This window comes from Coturnix japonica, chromosome 13 (assembly GCF_054131305.1).
Source record: "Coturnix japonica strain WE chromosome 13, WE-NBRP24, whole genome shotgun sequence".
NCBI lineage: Eukaryota > Metazoa > Chordata > Aves > Galliformes > Phasianidae > Coturnix > Coturnix japonica.
Genome location: NC_140675.1, coordinates 3,615,990 through 3,631,034, shown reverse-complemented (window position 1 = coordinate 3,631,034; position 15,045 = coordinate 3,615,990). Strand labels below are relative to the sequence as shown.

Sequence of the window (15,045 nt, the reverse complement as noted above, 5' to 3'; positions counted from 1 at the left end):
TATGATGAAAGAGCAGCAGTGATGTGGGTCTGTGTGAGGTCACAGTCATTGCTGGGTTGGGAGGGTTTGGCCCCCAGCTGTCGAGCAGAGCTGGTGCTCTGGTGAGCGTGCTGCACACAGACACTGAGCTGTGAGCGTTCCTTGTTGGAGATCATCCTTTGGGAGCCCACTGCAGGCACCGCTGTGGCGTGTGTGTGAGCTGGGCACAGCCCGGACTGACCAGGCCAATAAGGTGAGCTGGGTTTGGTGCTGGGCGGCTGCTGGAAGGAGTCTGAGCAGAACAGCTGGGCTGGGGAGGAGCTCCCAGCTCAATGGAGGCCCTTCCGAGTGGCTGTTTGCAGGGGAAATTGATTCCTTGTGAGATTCTGTCACACGTTTTGGTGAGGATGATGAACTGCCATTACTGCCCTGTGTGATGCTGCAGTGCAATGGAAAGCACAGCAGTGATAATGGGGTATCAAAGTCCTGGGCTGCAGCAGGTGAGGATAAGCCCGAGTGCAGCAGCTGTGGGCACAGAAAGGAAGGAAAAAACTGCTGACCATTGGAAGGGCTCAGGCAGGCAGTGATCTCCAGTCAGACACCCTCACCTGCACTGCCAACCCTTCAGTGATGTCTGGGAGGGGTTTGCATGTGCCTGAGCTGCCCTGGGTTGGCCCTGCCATCCCACCAGGTGCTCAATCTCTGCTTCAAGCCGTGACTGAGCATCGCTGCTACAGCCCTGCAGAACTGCTGCTGGTCCCCAGCCTTTGTTTTAGACATTAGAAGGGAAGGAGAGCACAGACTTCATGGAGTGCAACTTGTGCTTTATTGACCCCCGGATCCAGCACATTTTTAACAGAACCCCCTGAAGTCCTGGTGAGATCCAGGTGCTGAGCTGGGCCGTGGGCTGTGCAGTGACATCACAAGCACAGTGAGCTCACAAGCGCTGCCTGGGGCCGCGGCTGCCACCAGTGAGTGCCAGAGCCGTGAGTGCTGCGTAGAGTGTGGACACGCTGTGTCAGCCCTCGTCCCGGCTGGCAGTGACGGTGGTAGTGGCTGCTGGTGCTACCTGCTCTCACTGACAGTGTTGCCCAGCCATTGTACTGGTGTGTTAGCTGGAAGGGAGGAGAACTGCAGCTGTGCCCGGGTAAGCCAGAACTGGAGGTTTCTCAAACATGTGAGTGGTAGCACTGCATCCACTGCAGCTGCAGCAAGGGTAGATGATGGAGTCCTTCTCATGGCAGGAACACAAAATGTGTGCTGCAAGGTATATAACTGCTGGTGGGATGGAGAACAGCACTTGCTGGGGAAGTCATGGCACTTAGACACACATTGGTTCCAGAGCTGGCACAGTTCTTGCAACCAGCTGCTTCCAAGGCATTGCCCTCCTCGAGAGCCCAAACTGCATCAAAAGAAAGCTGGGAAAATGCTTATTCCTCATGATTCTTCCCTTGTAGGCACTTCCTGTAGGGTTCCGGTCCGAGAGGACTCTTTGGGGATCCAAGCAGTTCGAGCACAACTGTCTCTTTGCAAGAGCAGGGAATTCCTCTGGAGATAACCCAGACGGGCTCTAAGAATTTCACCATGTCTCAGCAAAGAGGCGACTGCTACTTCTACTTCTACTCCACCTGCACTAAGGTACGGTTGACTTTCTTCTGCCTGGGTTTTCTTCCATTTCCTCATGTTGAAGAGAAAGGGGTGGAGCAGGGGAGACCTGCTGGTGATGTTACCCTCATAGCGCTGCTAACAGCCTGGGCTAACGGCATGGACACGTTTCAGGCTGTGCTCTTATTTTCCTGTGGTTTCCTTGTGCTTGCAGGGAGACAGCTGCCCCTTCCGCCACTGTGAAGCGGCTCTGGGGAGCGAACGAGTCTGCAGACTGTGGATGGAGGGCGGCTGCTCGAGGAGTAACTGCAAGTTCCGTCACATGAGGATTGATGTGAGTGTTTGCCTAAAGATGTGCTTTCCAGCTTAGTCTACAACACCACTTTTCATGGCTGTGGTTGGGCTGAATGCACTTCTGCAGGCTGGATATGTTTGCTGTGAAAATCTTACTGGTTTCTGTTTCTAGAGGGGACTGGGAGGAGGTAAAGAAGGCAGAGAATTCAGTGCCTTAGGTATATCACAGCGGGAGATGTTTGCATTAGGAGCCAAAAGCATTTTCTCCCCAGATGCAAAAAGCTCGCATTGCTCAGCCTCCTAAAGCTGCTGGAGCTGGGTGATAGGAGAGAGTGGCACTGCCCTCCTGCCAGCAGGTCTCGGTTGTGCCCTGTCGGGCCTTCTCCGTCCTGGATTTCTCCAGAGCAGTTCGTTCTGGCTGCTTGGAGTAGTGAAAGGAGGGGCAGGAAATGAGGGTACAGAGCTAAGGCTCCACACAATGGTTTCTGATGGCTGTTGGAGCGCGGCATCTCCCTGCAGACCTGATGTGCCTGTTTCCATGGCCCTTCCTTTCCTTCTCTCTGCAGAAGCAGCGCAGTTTGATTCCCTGCTTCTGGGAGAACCAGCCCGGAGGCTGCCAGAAACCACACTGCGCCTTTCGCCACCTGAAGGAACGCGGTGGGAACAGACCGACTGCGCTGCTGAGCCACAGTGAGTGTCCGATGGCGTGAAGCATGAAAGGCTCAATTCTGAATGTCAGTTCTGAGCGGGTGCAGGATGCATGTCACCATTCATTGGGGAGGCAGGGGAGAGTCGTGATAGTGAAATATCCGTCTGTGCTTTGGCTGTCAGAGCAGCGCTGGGCTTTTTCTGGAGTGAGGAAGATGCACTGCAGGTCTGTGCTGACTGCACAGCATTTGGGCAGCGGAAGGCAAATGTAACAAACAGTGCTTGAAAATGTGAGGCTTGTGGTTGACTGTGCTCAAACCTGCCCCCAAAGAGACGCTCATCAATCATTCCTTGTTTCTTTTCTGCCAGAAGTTGACACCAGTGGCCTTCCTCCAAAGAGCGGCCTTGCAAAAAGTCTGGGGAACCAGACAGAGGTTGACAAGGCACCAGAGAGAGGTACAGATACTCAACAGGCTCCTGGGTTTGATGCACTGTTTTTCTACTGAGATCTGACTGTTCTTTCCCGGGACTCTTTGCAGTTGACATCCCAGTTTCCTCCCATGGCCCAGCTGGACTAAAACGCAAACGGTCGGAGGAGGAGAAGGGAAAAGCAGGGGAATCACCCTGCAAGAAAAGAGTTAAAGGTGAGCACGAGGAGCTCGTTACGGTGCCTCAGAAAAGCAGTGCTGTCATTTTGCATTGCTCTCTGTCAGACTTTTCCTTGCCCTGGATTATTACTGAGTGCAGCTATTGGGTTTCTTTGTTCCTTTGTATGCGTTGTTGGTACACAGAGATGACCGTGTGCAAAACATGGCTGAGAATCCCGGACAGGGCAATGCAATTCCACTGGCCAAATGTATTTAACTTTGTGGAAGGGTGGTGGGACTGATAAGAGAACTTGATCTCTCTTGAGGCGCAGCAAGACAGTACCAGCTCTCTCTTCCTTTTACTTTAGGTGGGCGCAGGGTCTCTGTGAGGCCCATTGATTGGAAAACCACCTTCCCCCCAACGCGGAGACAGAAACGAAAAGCAGCAGAAATTCATCCATCTGCTGCTGAGGACGCGGATGAGCCCCCAGCTAAAAAACTACCAATGGTAAGAGCAGTGGCAAAAGCAGTAGTGGATATGAAAGGTTTACATTGCCCTTGAAGAAAAGGAAGAAATTCCAAGTGTTCTACAGCTCTTCTGTTTCCCTTGAAGGCAGCAGATGTCTCACAAGGTACTTGTGGAAACTCTGACCCGTGCTTCATACTCTGTCTTGTTTCTTCCTAGGAGACTCTTGCTTCAGTCCCGCCTGAATACACCGTGCTCAGCACCGAAGTCATAAAGCTTCCAAGCAGGTGATGACCACAACTTGTTCTTCCTTAATGCCCTTTTCCCATCAGACAGAAGTTCTTTCACACTGGGGGAAAATGGGGTGTTTGAGATGTGTCATGGCATAATGCAACAAAGGAAGAGGTCATCTGAGATCATTGAAACTGCTTTGTCAAAACCTCTGCTGAGTTCATGGGGAAAAGTACCTCAGCCAGCAAGCAGGATTTTGCAGAGGATGATTTCTTGACATGTTTACAGACAAAGCAGTGAGGGTGGCAATGTGTTTCTGCTACAAAGCCCAGCCCCTGATTGCCAGACTCAAACTGCTCTACTTGAACAGATGAAAAAGGCACCTGCTGGTTTCCTTAACTCCAAAGGCAGCCGCAGGTTAATCGAATCACCATCCCTATGTGGGTGTGAGGGGCGGGAGGGTCAACTACAGACCTCAGAGCTGAAAGCACATCTCAGAAATGTCACGTAGATTGTTCTTTTCCTTCCCACAAGTCTGGAGCTGCTCCCAGGAAGCCACGCAGACCCCATGGCACAGCCAGAGGAATCCAACACTACATCATGTTCCTCACAAGGGGCAGAAAATTAGCAGCTGAGCTGCACAGGGGCGGGGGAAGCAGCCATCACTGAAGAAAACAACCTTGAGGAGCTTCTGATGGAGCTCACAGAAGAACTGGAAGGAGAAACTGATGTGACGTTGAGGATGTGGATGAGCTCCTTCTGGACCTGTCCGACATGACGGCTTAACACCATCGCCTGATTGGACAGTTTAAAACAACAACAATTAAAACCAGCCCTGTTCCTTTCCAGCCCTGCTCCTTTTTGTTGTTACTCTGTGGGTATTTCTGAGACTCTGCACAGAGTCTTAAAGCTGAGTCAAAGCAGTGACAATCAGCACTGACTGCATCCTGTTCTGATTTCCTTGTGGCTCTGAGTTCAGGTCCTGCACCCGCCGCCAGCTCTGGGTGCTGCTTCAGCATCGAGGGCACAAAGCTCCTCTGTGGGCACAGAACGGCGTCCATCCAGGGCTGAAACTTCCTCCTTCCTTCACCCTCAGCAAAACTCTGCCTTGGGCCCAATGGGAGCTCTGCTGTTCTGATTCCTTGGGCAACCCTTTGAGAAGGCAGAAAGAGTGGGCTCAATAACTGAGGCTGAAGCACAGCACTCAGGGCAGGGGCTCATGGGGGAACACAACGACGGGGGATTCAGGAGCTGGGGGCAAAGCCGCTGTGCAGGGAGCGGCCCCAGCAGCCGCCGTGGCTTCGTGGTACCCCGGTGGTCGGGGCCTGGGCGGCCTCTGGCGGCGGCATTGCTGGCACAGCCCTTACATTCCTTTCCATTCCCTCCCGTTCCCCATCCCATCCCATCCCACTCCATCCCATCCCCATCCCATCTCTATCCCATCCCATCCCATCCCCATCCCCATCCCATCCCACCCCATCCATCCCATCCCACCCCATCCATCCCATCCCATCCCATCCCATCCCATCCCATCCCATCCCATCCCATCCCATCCCATCCCATCCCCATCCCGTCCCTTTTCGTTCCTCCCCGCCCACCCAGCGGGGAGGATGAGGGATCATCTATGAAGGTGCGGGGCCGGGCAGGGCTGCAGGGTGTCCGTGCTGCGGGTGCCATTGCCATTGCTTTGCCCCATGTTTGGCTTTAGCGTCCTTCTACTCCATCGGATCGGATCAGACCGCGCTCCGCCCGCAGCGCAGCGCACTGAACTCACCACACCAGGTCTCCGAGCCTCAGACTCACGGCCGCCATCTTACCGACACCGCGCAATGCACCACGGGACAGCACGGCACCACGAGGGGCGGGGGCGGCGGAGACGGTGATTGGATAGTAGCGGTCACGTGGGCGGGAGGGCTGTCCTTCTTGCTGCATAATCAAGTTTCTGCCAGCCTGTAAGACTTCCCCACGTAGATACCACTTGGGAGGTTTCACAGAAGGAATGGATATCTCGCATTCAAATTTGGCTTCTTCAGGCTCAGTCACATCCTCATCACACAGCTCCTTTACTAGATTAATGGATTGCTCTTTAAGAAGGATGGAACAAGAGAAAGCAGATATTTAGAAGGAATGTAAAAAACTCTTACATTATCACCCTACTTACTCACGTCAGCATTACTGCACATGAACACTACACCTATCACCTCAAAATGCCTTAAAAAATCATTAAAAAATAATAGAAAGAAAGGAATGTTGTTAAGAAGACAGACAATAAGACTGACAACCTGAAGAGAGCCCAGATCTTCTGATTCCCAGTTCAACATCCAAATCAAACCATGACCTTCCCATACCGCTATCAAACTCCTCGCATTACAAAATGGAAAAGAGGTTCAATGAAACACGAACATTGATAAATACTTTGGTTAAATACAGCAACTTAGCTCTGAACAACAAGTTTTCTCCTAGTAAAGGTCTCTGTAGCTCAAATGTAATGACTCAACTTAGGAGAAATTCCTTTTCCAGGATGTTCTTGCCCTTATCATTCTAACAGTGGCAAAGCTGGGGACTGAACTCTTGAGTAGTGTGCTAACTCAAATGTCTCCCTTTTCTTTATCACACTTAACATCATATATATACCCTAACATTGTATATATTAAAAAAAACCCAAAACCTGTGCTCTTCTGAAACAGACAGAGAAAATGAAGAAAAAGTCAAGCTATGTTTTTTATCCCTCAACGTTCAAACACAAATCTGAAGACTAAAGGTAGAAAATCAACCTCCTAAGAAAATAATCTGTTTTACTTAGCAAAAGTAAATTCCAAAAGAGAAGCTGGATACTTTGTGGGCAGAAAGGTAGGTAGGTAGGAGTTTTTATTTCTGTGAAAGGTCCTGGTGGTGTTTAACTTCCTTGACATTAAAGCAAAGGATGTTAGCTCGTTTATAACATAATTTAAGCAAAATCATCATCAGAAGCATAGTTACCTTTAACTGTAAGATGGGCACGAGATTCTGCCCTTTATGCTACAAATTCGATTTCTGCTGCATCATTGACTTGGACACGTGTGTAAGTCAGCAAGTAGGTCTTTACTGAAGCAGAGAACCACAGAGTCACTAAGGCTGGAAAAGACCACTAAGGTCATCTAGTCCAACCTCCAACTCATCCCTACCAAACTGTGCTCTTGAGAGCAAACCCACAACTACACTTGGCTTCCTTGAGCAAAGAGCTCTGAGGCACATGGCCAGGCTGAGCATCACCCATCTGGTTTCACAGCATCACTGCCTGTTCTCTCATGTCAATGAAACCACCCATTCCCCCACATCCACATCCTCACCAAAGTGGAATCTAAACATGGCTTCTACAAGGACTGACCGAATGCGGCCGCTGTCACCTTCAAAGTACCTGATGCAGAAGGATCACACTCATTGTCAGACAAAACCTCTTTGGAGAGGTGAACTGACTGCCCTGTTCACCCCCACTTTGGAAATAACTGCACTCATTTCTTACCTGCTCCTGGCAGTGTGGGATGGTGGGATAGCATCACACTTCCCACACTAAGCTTCCCACCTGTCACTTGTTCCACCATAACCTCAGTCCCAAAACAAAATGGGAACTCCCTTCTGAACTTTCTTCACTTCATTTCAGATGTCCTTTCTGCTTGATCTCCAACCCACAACCCACCCAGGAGAAAGATCTCCCTCTTACACCCTACCATCTTGCCGCATTCTGATGTTGTCATCAGCCTTCAGCTTGTTGTCATCTTTGTACCACTGGCTCTGAACCTCATCGTGTGAAATCTCACAGACAAAAGATGCACTCCCATATTCATTCACTTCCACATCTTCCAGTGGTTTAACAATCTTGATATCTCCAGCTGTGAAACAGTAGAGACATATTTGTCAGGTTATTTCCAGAACTGAGTGCAGCATCTTTTCCTTACACATATTTGCTTGGAAAATAAGTAGGATTATGTTTTATTCTAAACCATCATCCATTCCTGAGTCATTTCTCTCTTCAACACGGTAAATGCATTATTGCCTTTGAACTTAAAGATAGACTTACTAGCTAAAATGGAGCTCCCTGCAAACACTTTTCACGGAAACCAGAATCTCATTTATTCTAAAACTCTTCAAGCAAAATTAAGGTTAGAAAAACAATAGGATGGAATGAATCTTTAAGGTCATTTAGTTCCAATGCCCCTGCTATAGGCAGGGACACCTCCCTCCAGACCAACTCTTCTCTTCAGGGTCAAGGCTTCTCTCAAATCATTCTCCTCTAAGCCTGTGCCTGTGCTTGGGATTGCCCTGACCCAGGTGCAGGGCCTTGTACTTGGCCACACTCAAGTTCATGAGGCTGCCAAGGGCCCACCTCTCCAGCCTGTCCAGGTCCCTCTGGGTAGCATCCCTTCCCTCTAGCACATCAACAGCACCGCTCAGCTTGGTGTCATCTGCAAACTTGCTGAGGCTGCATTTTATTCCAGTGTCCATGTTGCCTACAAAAATGTTAAATAACACTGGTCCCAACACCACCCTCCACCTGGACACTGAGCTATTGACTGCTGCTCTCTGAGTGTGACCATCCAGACAGTTCCCTATACTGCAACTGGTCCATCCATCAAAACCATTTTTCTCCACTTTGGTGACCAGGATGTCATGCAGGACAGGATCAAATGCTCTGCAGAAGTCCAAGTAGATGATGTCAGTTGCTCTCCCATTATCCACTGATGCTGTTACTCCATCATGAAAGGCCACCAAGTTTGTCAGACATGGCTTGACCTTGAGGAAGCCATATTGCTTATCACCAATCACCTCATCTTTATTTTCCAAACAACAAACCTGTCTGAACCATTGGCTTCTCTGCATGCTCATCATTAGTCTCTCCTTAGCTTGTGTGCCCACAATGTATGGGGAATGTCAGCCACAAATCTTACCTAGGGGACGTCTTTGCTTCAAAATCCCTTGAACATCACTCAATCCCTTTTAAATCTCCAGGTCTGCACTTATTTATGTCAGAATCAGACCATATTTCTGTGCTGCTATTTCCCTTTCATTCTGAAGGGCTCGGATACAACTTGGATTAACCTCAGGAGCAGAGTTCCTGCATAAAACAGCCAGTACTGAAACAGCAACTCAACGTGGTTGCAGACTGAGAGAGAAAATGAGAGTTCACCACTTGTGAATAATGAGACTTCTCTTATTTCCCTGGGAAGTAATGCTCACTTTTTTACTTTGATGGAGCTCTTTCCTATCCTAGAAGGGAAAATATCAAGTCAGATCTCCATGAGTCCTTCCATCTCTGCGCTGAGCAAAGGCAGCCTTCAGATCTATGCTTAATTCACCCACTCCCCTAGAATTAATGGAACTGTGCTTACTGGAACATATGCTGAAGCTTAAGCACAGTGCAGTGTTTTCAACATGTAGGAATGGCTATAGAAAATTCAGAAATTCTGGCTGACCTATGACAGCTAAAAGCACTGCGGAGGACTGTTAACAAACTCGTTTGGACATCATCTTGAATAAATGACGTTATCCCCAAGTAAGGGAAGGAACAGCTGAGCACCGGGGAGGTACACAAAGTGCCAGAGCAAATTCTCACACTGTCAGGTGCAAAGGAAACTGAGATTTCACCCTAAAACCCAGTTCACAACAAGGCTACAATGTCCTGGCTGACAATTTCTGTGTTAGAGTTGAAGCTCAAGACTCTACTCCAACCAACAATATTTTGTACAGCAAGACCTCAGGAGTTCACAAGAAACCCAAAACAAACTTCAATTTCAACTTGATAAATGAACTCAGGACATAATAACAAAGAGTGCTGATCTGGGCAAGTAAAAGAGCACAAAGAAAAGAGAGCAGTGCAAAAGCTATCAGGCAAAAGCTCAGACTCGCATCCCTTGGAAGTGAAATTAAAGGCTCTCATTCATTTCCAGAGAAGTCAGAAAGGAAAATTCCATTACATGCCATACCTTGAACCACTTGATGTCCACCTTGGGCCTGGACATCTCACACTCAAATGTGACCTTGTCCTTCTGAGTGATGCTAATGTCTGCCAATGGTTTGCTGATTTTCACAGGAAATTCTGAGAAGTAGAAAGAAGGATGTGTATTTAGTTGGGAATGAGGTCTCTAGGAGCATCTGGCATAAAGAATAATGAAAGGCAGTGCCTACTCTCCATGCTTACTAGAGCTTGAAATTAACAACAATAAAACCTGCTGTTTTGAGCCCATTATCATTACTTGTGCTAGGGACAATCATGTTACAACAATCCTGTTCATATTGGAGGGATATTCTGGTGGCAATGGCCCAGTGCATAACATTCTTTGCAGCTGGAAGGAAAGCTGGTTCTGCTGTTCAAGTAATCTGGGACAGGAGCAGATAATGACACCTTGCACCAACCAATACCTGTCACAGTGAGCCTCCCCGATGAATTAATGCCTTCTGCTTTAAAGGAAATGAGTCCTGCATCTTCAAGGGTCACAGAAGAAAGTGTCAAGGAATGTTTCTTCCCCTGGACACCCATCGTGATATTTGGTGCAGGCTTCAGCCGCACGCCGTCCTTCTGCCAAGTCCCTTCCACATCCTCATGGGACACCTCCACCGAAAAGGTGACAGTTCCCTTCTCAGGGAATTCCAGGGGCTGCAGACCTTTCACCAGCTTCATCTGCCGCACTGAAAGACAACGGGGACAGGTTGGAGATCTCACACCAGCAGCTGAGAAATAGAATCACAAAAGGAATCAGAGAAAGGTTTAGGTTGGAAGGGACCTTTGAGATCATCCAGTTCCAAACCCCCTGCTGTAGGCAGGGATGCTTCCCTCTATACCAGATTGCACAAAGCCCCATCCAGCCTGGCCTTGAATGCTTGAATAGCATCAGGACTTCCAAAACAAGTTACTTCCCTCTTCCTCTCCCAGGTACAGTATCTGCCAATTAAGCAACAGCCTTTGCAAAGAAGAAAACTTGTTCATAACCAGGTCCATGGGTGCTCTTAAATGGATCCTTCCAGATGGAAAAAACATTTCAGGTGGCCTCTTAGATTTTACCCCTTTTTGTGTTGCACGCAAGACTGAAAAAAAAAATTACTTTTGCGAAGTTCTTCTTGTCATAAGGTAACAAACATTTGGGGAATGGCAGAACCAGGTAAAATTTACCTTCACGTAAAGAAAGTATATATTTCACTCTCATGTTCTTGGTGTGGTTTCTGCTACAATTATTTGGACTAATTAAGCTTTTCCCTGATGAAAGCCTAGAAGTATATCACAAGAAGGACCAACTTACCCATGACCTTTTATTTGTCTTACTCAAGCATCTCCTCCTGACCATAACTGACAATAAAATATTCAGCCAGACTACAGGTTTGAGCAGCTGAGTTGTTTCTAGGATCTCCTGCAATCATAAGCTTGGAACACACACTTGTCTTTTGAATAAGTGTCTTTTATAGCGGGGTAAAACAACAGGTTTTCACATGGTTATTCCTCATTTACCTTGCTCTGAAATCATTCTCAAACCATATGCCATCAGTCCAGGGAGTAGGGGAAGAGAGGGAAAGGAAAAGTGGAAGTCCACAGTCCTCTAAAATCAGGCTTCTTAGCCTAAAGCTCAACAGCAAATAGCAGTCCACTTGCCCACATTGCTAGACTCCGAGCATTTAAAGAACATCAGCTGACCTCATTATGAGCTCTAACATAGCCAAAGGAATTCATATATTCAAATATTCTCTTGAGTGATGAGAAATATGGAGCATAACTTCAGACTTCTGCTGTTAAACTCTCACTTCTATCATAAACCAGGGTAAGAGTTCAATGCTGTTTTAGATGGAGGACTCATATTTTAAATAACTCATCTTGGATTCCCTACTACAATTAGCTAAATTCCAGTTTGGATCATGCTTCACCTTGGATCACTTGGGGCTTCAGCCACTTATTGGAACTAACTTAGTTTGTCTACAGAGAAGCTGTTTTCTATAGCAACAATAAGCTGTGATAGCAACTGGATGTCGGGAGAGCACAAATCCCGCAGTTATCCTGCACCAGCATCCTCTCCTTCCATCAGAACAGCAAGTTTTTAAACCAGACTCATGCAAGCTTGCATGACACACCTTGTGCAAAACTGTTGGCAGCCATCAGGACAGCCACTTGCTTCCTGTATAGACACTGTTCCATCAGTTTTGGTTTCTTGCCTTGCTAGAACAACAGCCAGTGTCTGAAAACTCACACAACTGAAGCAACCACGCTGATATACCGCAGTCACTGGAGGTGCTCAAGAGCCACGGGTATGTGGCACTGGGGACGTGGTTAGTAAGTCCAGTGAGGGTGGGCTGGGTTGGACTCAGCTATCTCAGTGGTCTTTTCCAGCCTTGGGTCCAACTTGTAAGAGGGAATGAAGCAGCAAACTGCCCAGCACTGAGCTGCATTCTTCTGACACGTGGTATCAGTGAACTGCTGTATTTCCCTATCTTCTCTGGAGCTATTCATCTAACCTAACTGAAACAGTAAGCCTGAACCTAGATATAAATCAGGATCATAGTCACCCGTGGTTGCTTATATATTCAGAAAGATACTCTAGAGGGAAATTCAGTGCATATAAAATTAAAGTAGAAGTTCCTTAGTCAAAAATATTCCACAGCCACATTTTCACCTCGCTAACACTACATTAAAAAGGAGAATCCAACTTGTGGTGTGGGTCATTGATGTTGTTCCAGGGAGAATTTTGGCTTTCCCACGCCCACAGGGTAGAAGACAGCCAGTCTTCCTCTCAGCCACATAAACAGCTGCTTAGTGCTCCCAAAGCGAATGCTCACCAGTTGTTTCCAACTTGAAGGTCATCTTCTGGCCAGCAGCCTCGCAGATGTATTCTCCAGCATCTTTCTTCTCCAGCTGCTCCACAACCAGACGCCGTGTTTTGCCCACAGATTCCATTCTGAACTTTCTGGAGGAGGCAAGCAGTCTTCCATCCTTGAACCATTTTACTCCAGTTGGATCCTGTGCTACTTCACAGCTGAGGGAGGCACTTGTTGCCAGGGCAGCACTCACCTCTTTCTGCACCTTCTCCTGGTTTATAAACACAGGTTTTGGCTCTGAGGGAAGAAAAGAAAAACAGAAGGACTGAAATGAGACCATCTTGCAGGTTTGTATGTACAGGTTGGAACAGGTTTAGGTTACCACTTGTGCCCAAACTAATAGCCTTCATAGAGAATATCAGCTCTTCTGTTGAAACAAAGTGTCAAATCTAGGCAAGAAAGAACCTAGGAACTGAAGGAACCAAGAGGGTCCTGAACACCAGTCCCATGGTTGCAAGTCACTATGCAAACATATTGAACCCAAAAGAACATCTGTCCTGCAGGCAACCAAAACCTGAGTTCCTTTTACTTAAGACCCACTGTGAAACATCAAAACACATAAACATGTGATAGTCAAACCACTGGCTGCCTTTTCATGACCCAGAACAGTACTCCTGGCTTCCTGAACAGACTCCTCATGGCCTCTACCATTGCCACAACTGTGACTGTCAAAGGCACAATGGAAATATGCTCACCAACGCAGTCCTTTGTTCTTTGTGTGTGATTTGCAGATATCTATCTTACTTTGAGCTCTGGGAATAGTCAGCTCTACCAGGTCTCTTACTGTGAGTAGCAGACTCACCTATCCAGATGCAGCCTCCAACATAAAGGCATAGTAAAAAGGCAGTGTACTACTAGGAGAAGTTCCTGCTTCTCCTGCCATGAAAGGCTGCACGTAGAACATGCACTCCAGCTTCACTGCACATACTTATCTTAGTCAAATGTTTCGGTGAACAAGAATTACAGTTTGGGATCTCAGGCACAGGAGAGATTTGAATAATATCTTGAATATTGCTTCCACTGTACATATATCAGTAGTTATTATTCTACAGACAGACTGAAACAGGTCTTTGTGCCATACTAAAACCAAATACTTGCTACAAACCCAGGCAATCAAGTATAGGGGAAAAAACCTCAGCACAGACTACTGCAACTGGATCACTGTATAATGGAAACTAGATTCTACTCTACTGTTCTCTGCTGTATTTCAGACAACACCTGTCTTACCTGTGACATGAATCTTGAAGGTGAGTTTCTGGCCAGCAGCCTCGCAGCTGTACTCCCCTGCATCTTTCTTCTCCACCTGGCTCACCACCAGCCGACGCTGTTTGCCCTCTGACTCCACCCTGAACTTCTTGCTCGAGGTGATCAGTTTCCCCTCCTTGTACCACTTCACCTCTGTCTTCTCCTGGGCCACCTCGCAGCTCAGCATGGCATTTTCTGTTGGTGTAGCCTTCACCTCCTTCTGCACCTTCTGCTTGTTGATAAAAGCATCTTCTGCTTCTGGAATTGAAGGCAAATGGGCACATTTAAGACATGAATCTTTTCTACACAGCCTTCCCCAAATGCCCAAATTAGTCTTTGGACTGTACCGTTGAGGACAGCTTTCCCACTCACATTTCCTGACAGTGCTATGAACTGAATGCCAACATCTGAACTATATCAATTGCCAGTGAAGAACTTCCTCCCTGCCAGACCAAAACAGCTTAGATAGCCCTAAACTTGTTTTCATTTCCACCAGTATCATGTTCCAAAATCTTCAAAAATTAAAAAACACCCCTTTCCCCACTGTCCAGCAGCACACCAGCATACGCAGTCATTGAAAAGTCTGTTTCATACAAGGGGACAGGCATTAAATTGTCCAAACAAGCTGACAGCTGTAAGTTGCTTTGCCAACAAAAGCCAGGTGAGGGTCAAGGTTAAATTCTGTTTGTGATTAAGTCATAGTGAGGAAATGTATTTTTCTCACCTACTTATTTCTGAAAACAGTTCCAATATCTCCTGAGTTTTCAGAGGCAGTAATAAAATGGTTTCCCCTATGGAATCATAGAATGGTTTGGGTATAGAAGGAAGCTTTAAAGATCATCCAGTCCAACCTCTTGCCGTGGTCAGGGACATCATTCACTAAATGAGGCTGCCCAGGGTCCCCATCCAGCCTGGCCTTGGACACTCCAATGATGAGTCACCCACAACCTGCACTGGACAATCTGTTCCAGTGTATCACCACCCTCATCATAAAGAACTTTTCTCATGTCCAAACTGAGTCTACCCTCTTCACTTTTGAAACCATTGCCCCTTCTTATGTTGCTATAGACCCTGGTAAAAAGCCTTTTTCCACTTTCTTATCAGACTCTCCTAATAAATAGAATGCCTTCCTCCATTTCTGGAAAGAAAAGCACCAGC

General features: G+C 47.4%; 2 protein-coding genes across 2 annotated transcripts in view; one reads left to right on the top strand and one right to left on the bottom strand.

Annotated features, from left to right (window-relative positions):
* Positions 1-12,936, bottom strand: part of LOC146758598 (obscurin-like protein 1) — a 46,303-nt gene extending 33,367 nt beyond the window's left edge. The window contains exon 1 of the mRNA XM_085514881.1: positions 12,604-12,936. Within this exon, the coding sequence (XP_085371007.1) occupies positions 12,604-12,767 (164 nt within the window). The 5' untranslated portion in view covers positions 12,768-12,936. The remainder of the gene's footprint in view (positions 1-12,603) is intronic.
* Positions 1,536-4,658, top strand: LOC146758599 (uncharacterized). Its single transcript, XM_085514588.1, has 8 exons — positions 1,536-1,617; positions 1,799-1,918; positions 2,445-2,568; positions 2,896-2,982; positions 3,066-3,170; positions 3,482-3,621; positions 3,799-3,866; positions 4,345-4,658. Exons 1-8 carry the CDS (start codon positions 1,564-1,566, stop codon positions 4,436-4,438), a joined length of 792 nt encoding a protein of 263 aa, XP_085370714.1. The 5' UTR covers positions 1,536-1,563; the 3' UTR covers positions 4,439-4,658.
* Positions 12,937-15,045: the final 2,109 nt, after the last annotated feature.

Excerpts from the sequence above, each read along its gene's own strand:
- LOC146758599 (XM_085514588.1), top strand. The coding sequence starts at position 1,564 with ATGTCTCAGCAAAGAGGCGACTGCTACTTCTACTTCTACTCCACCTGC. Across the intron at positions 3,171-3,481 it reads CTGCAAGAAAAGAGTTAAAG|GTGGGCGCAGGGTCTCTGTG; the intron begins GTGAGCACGAGG and ends CTTTTACTTTAG. Across the intron at positions 3,867-4,344 it reads GTCATAAAGCTTCCAAGCAG|TCTGGAGCTGCTCCCAGGAA; the intron begins GTGATGACCACA and ends CCTTCCCACAAG.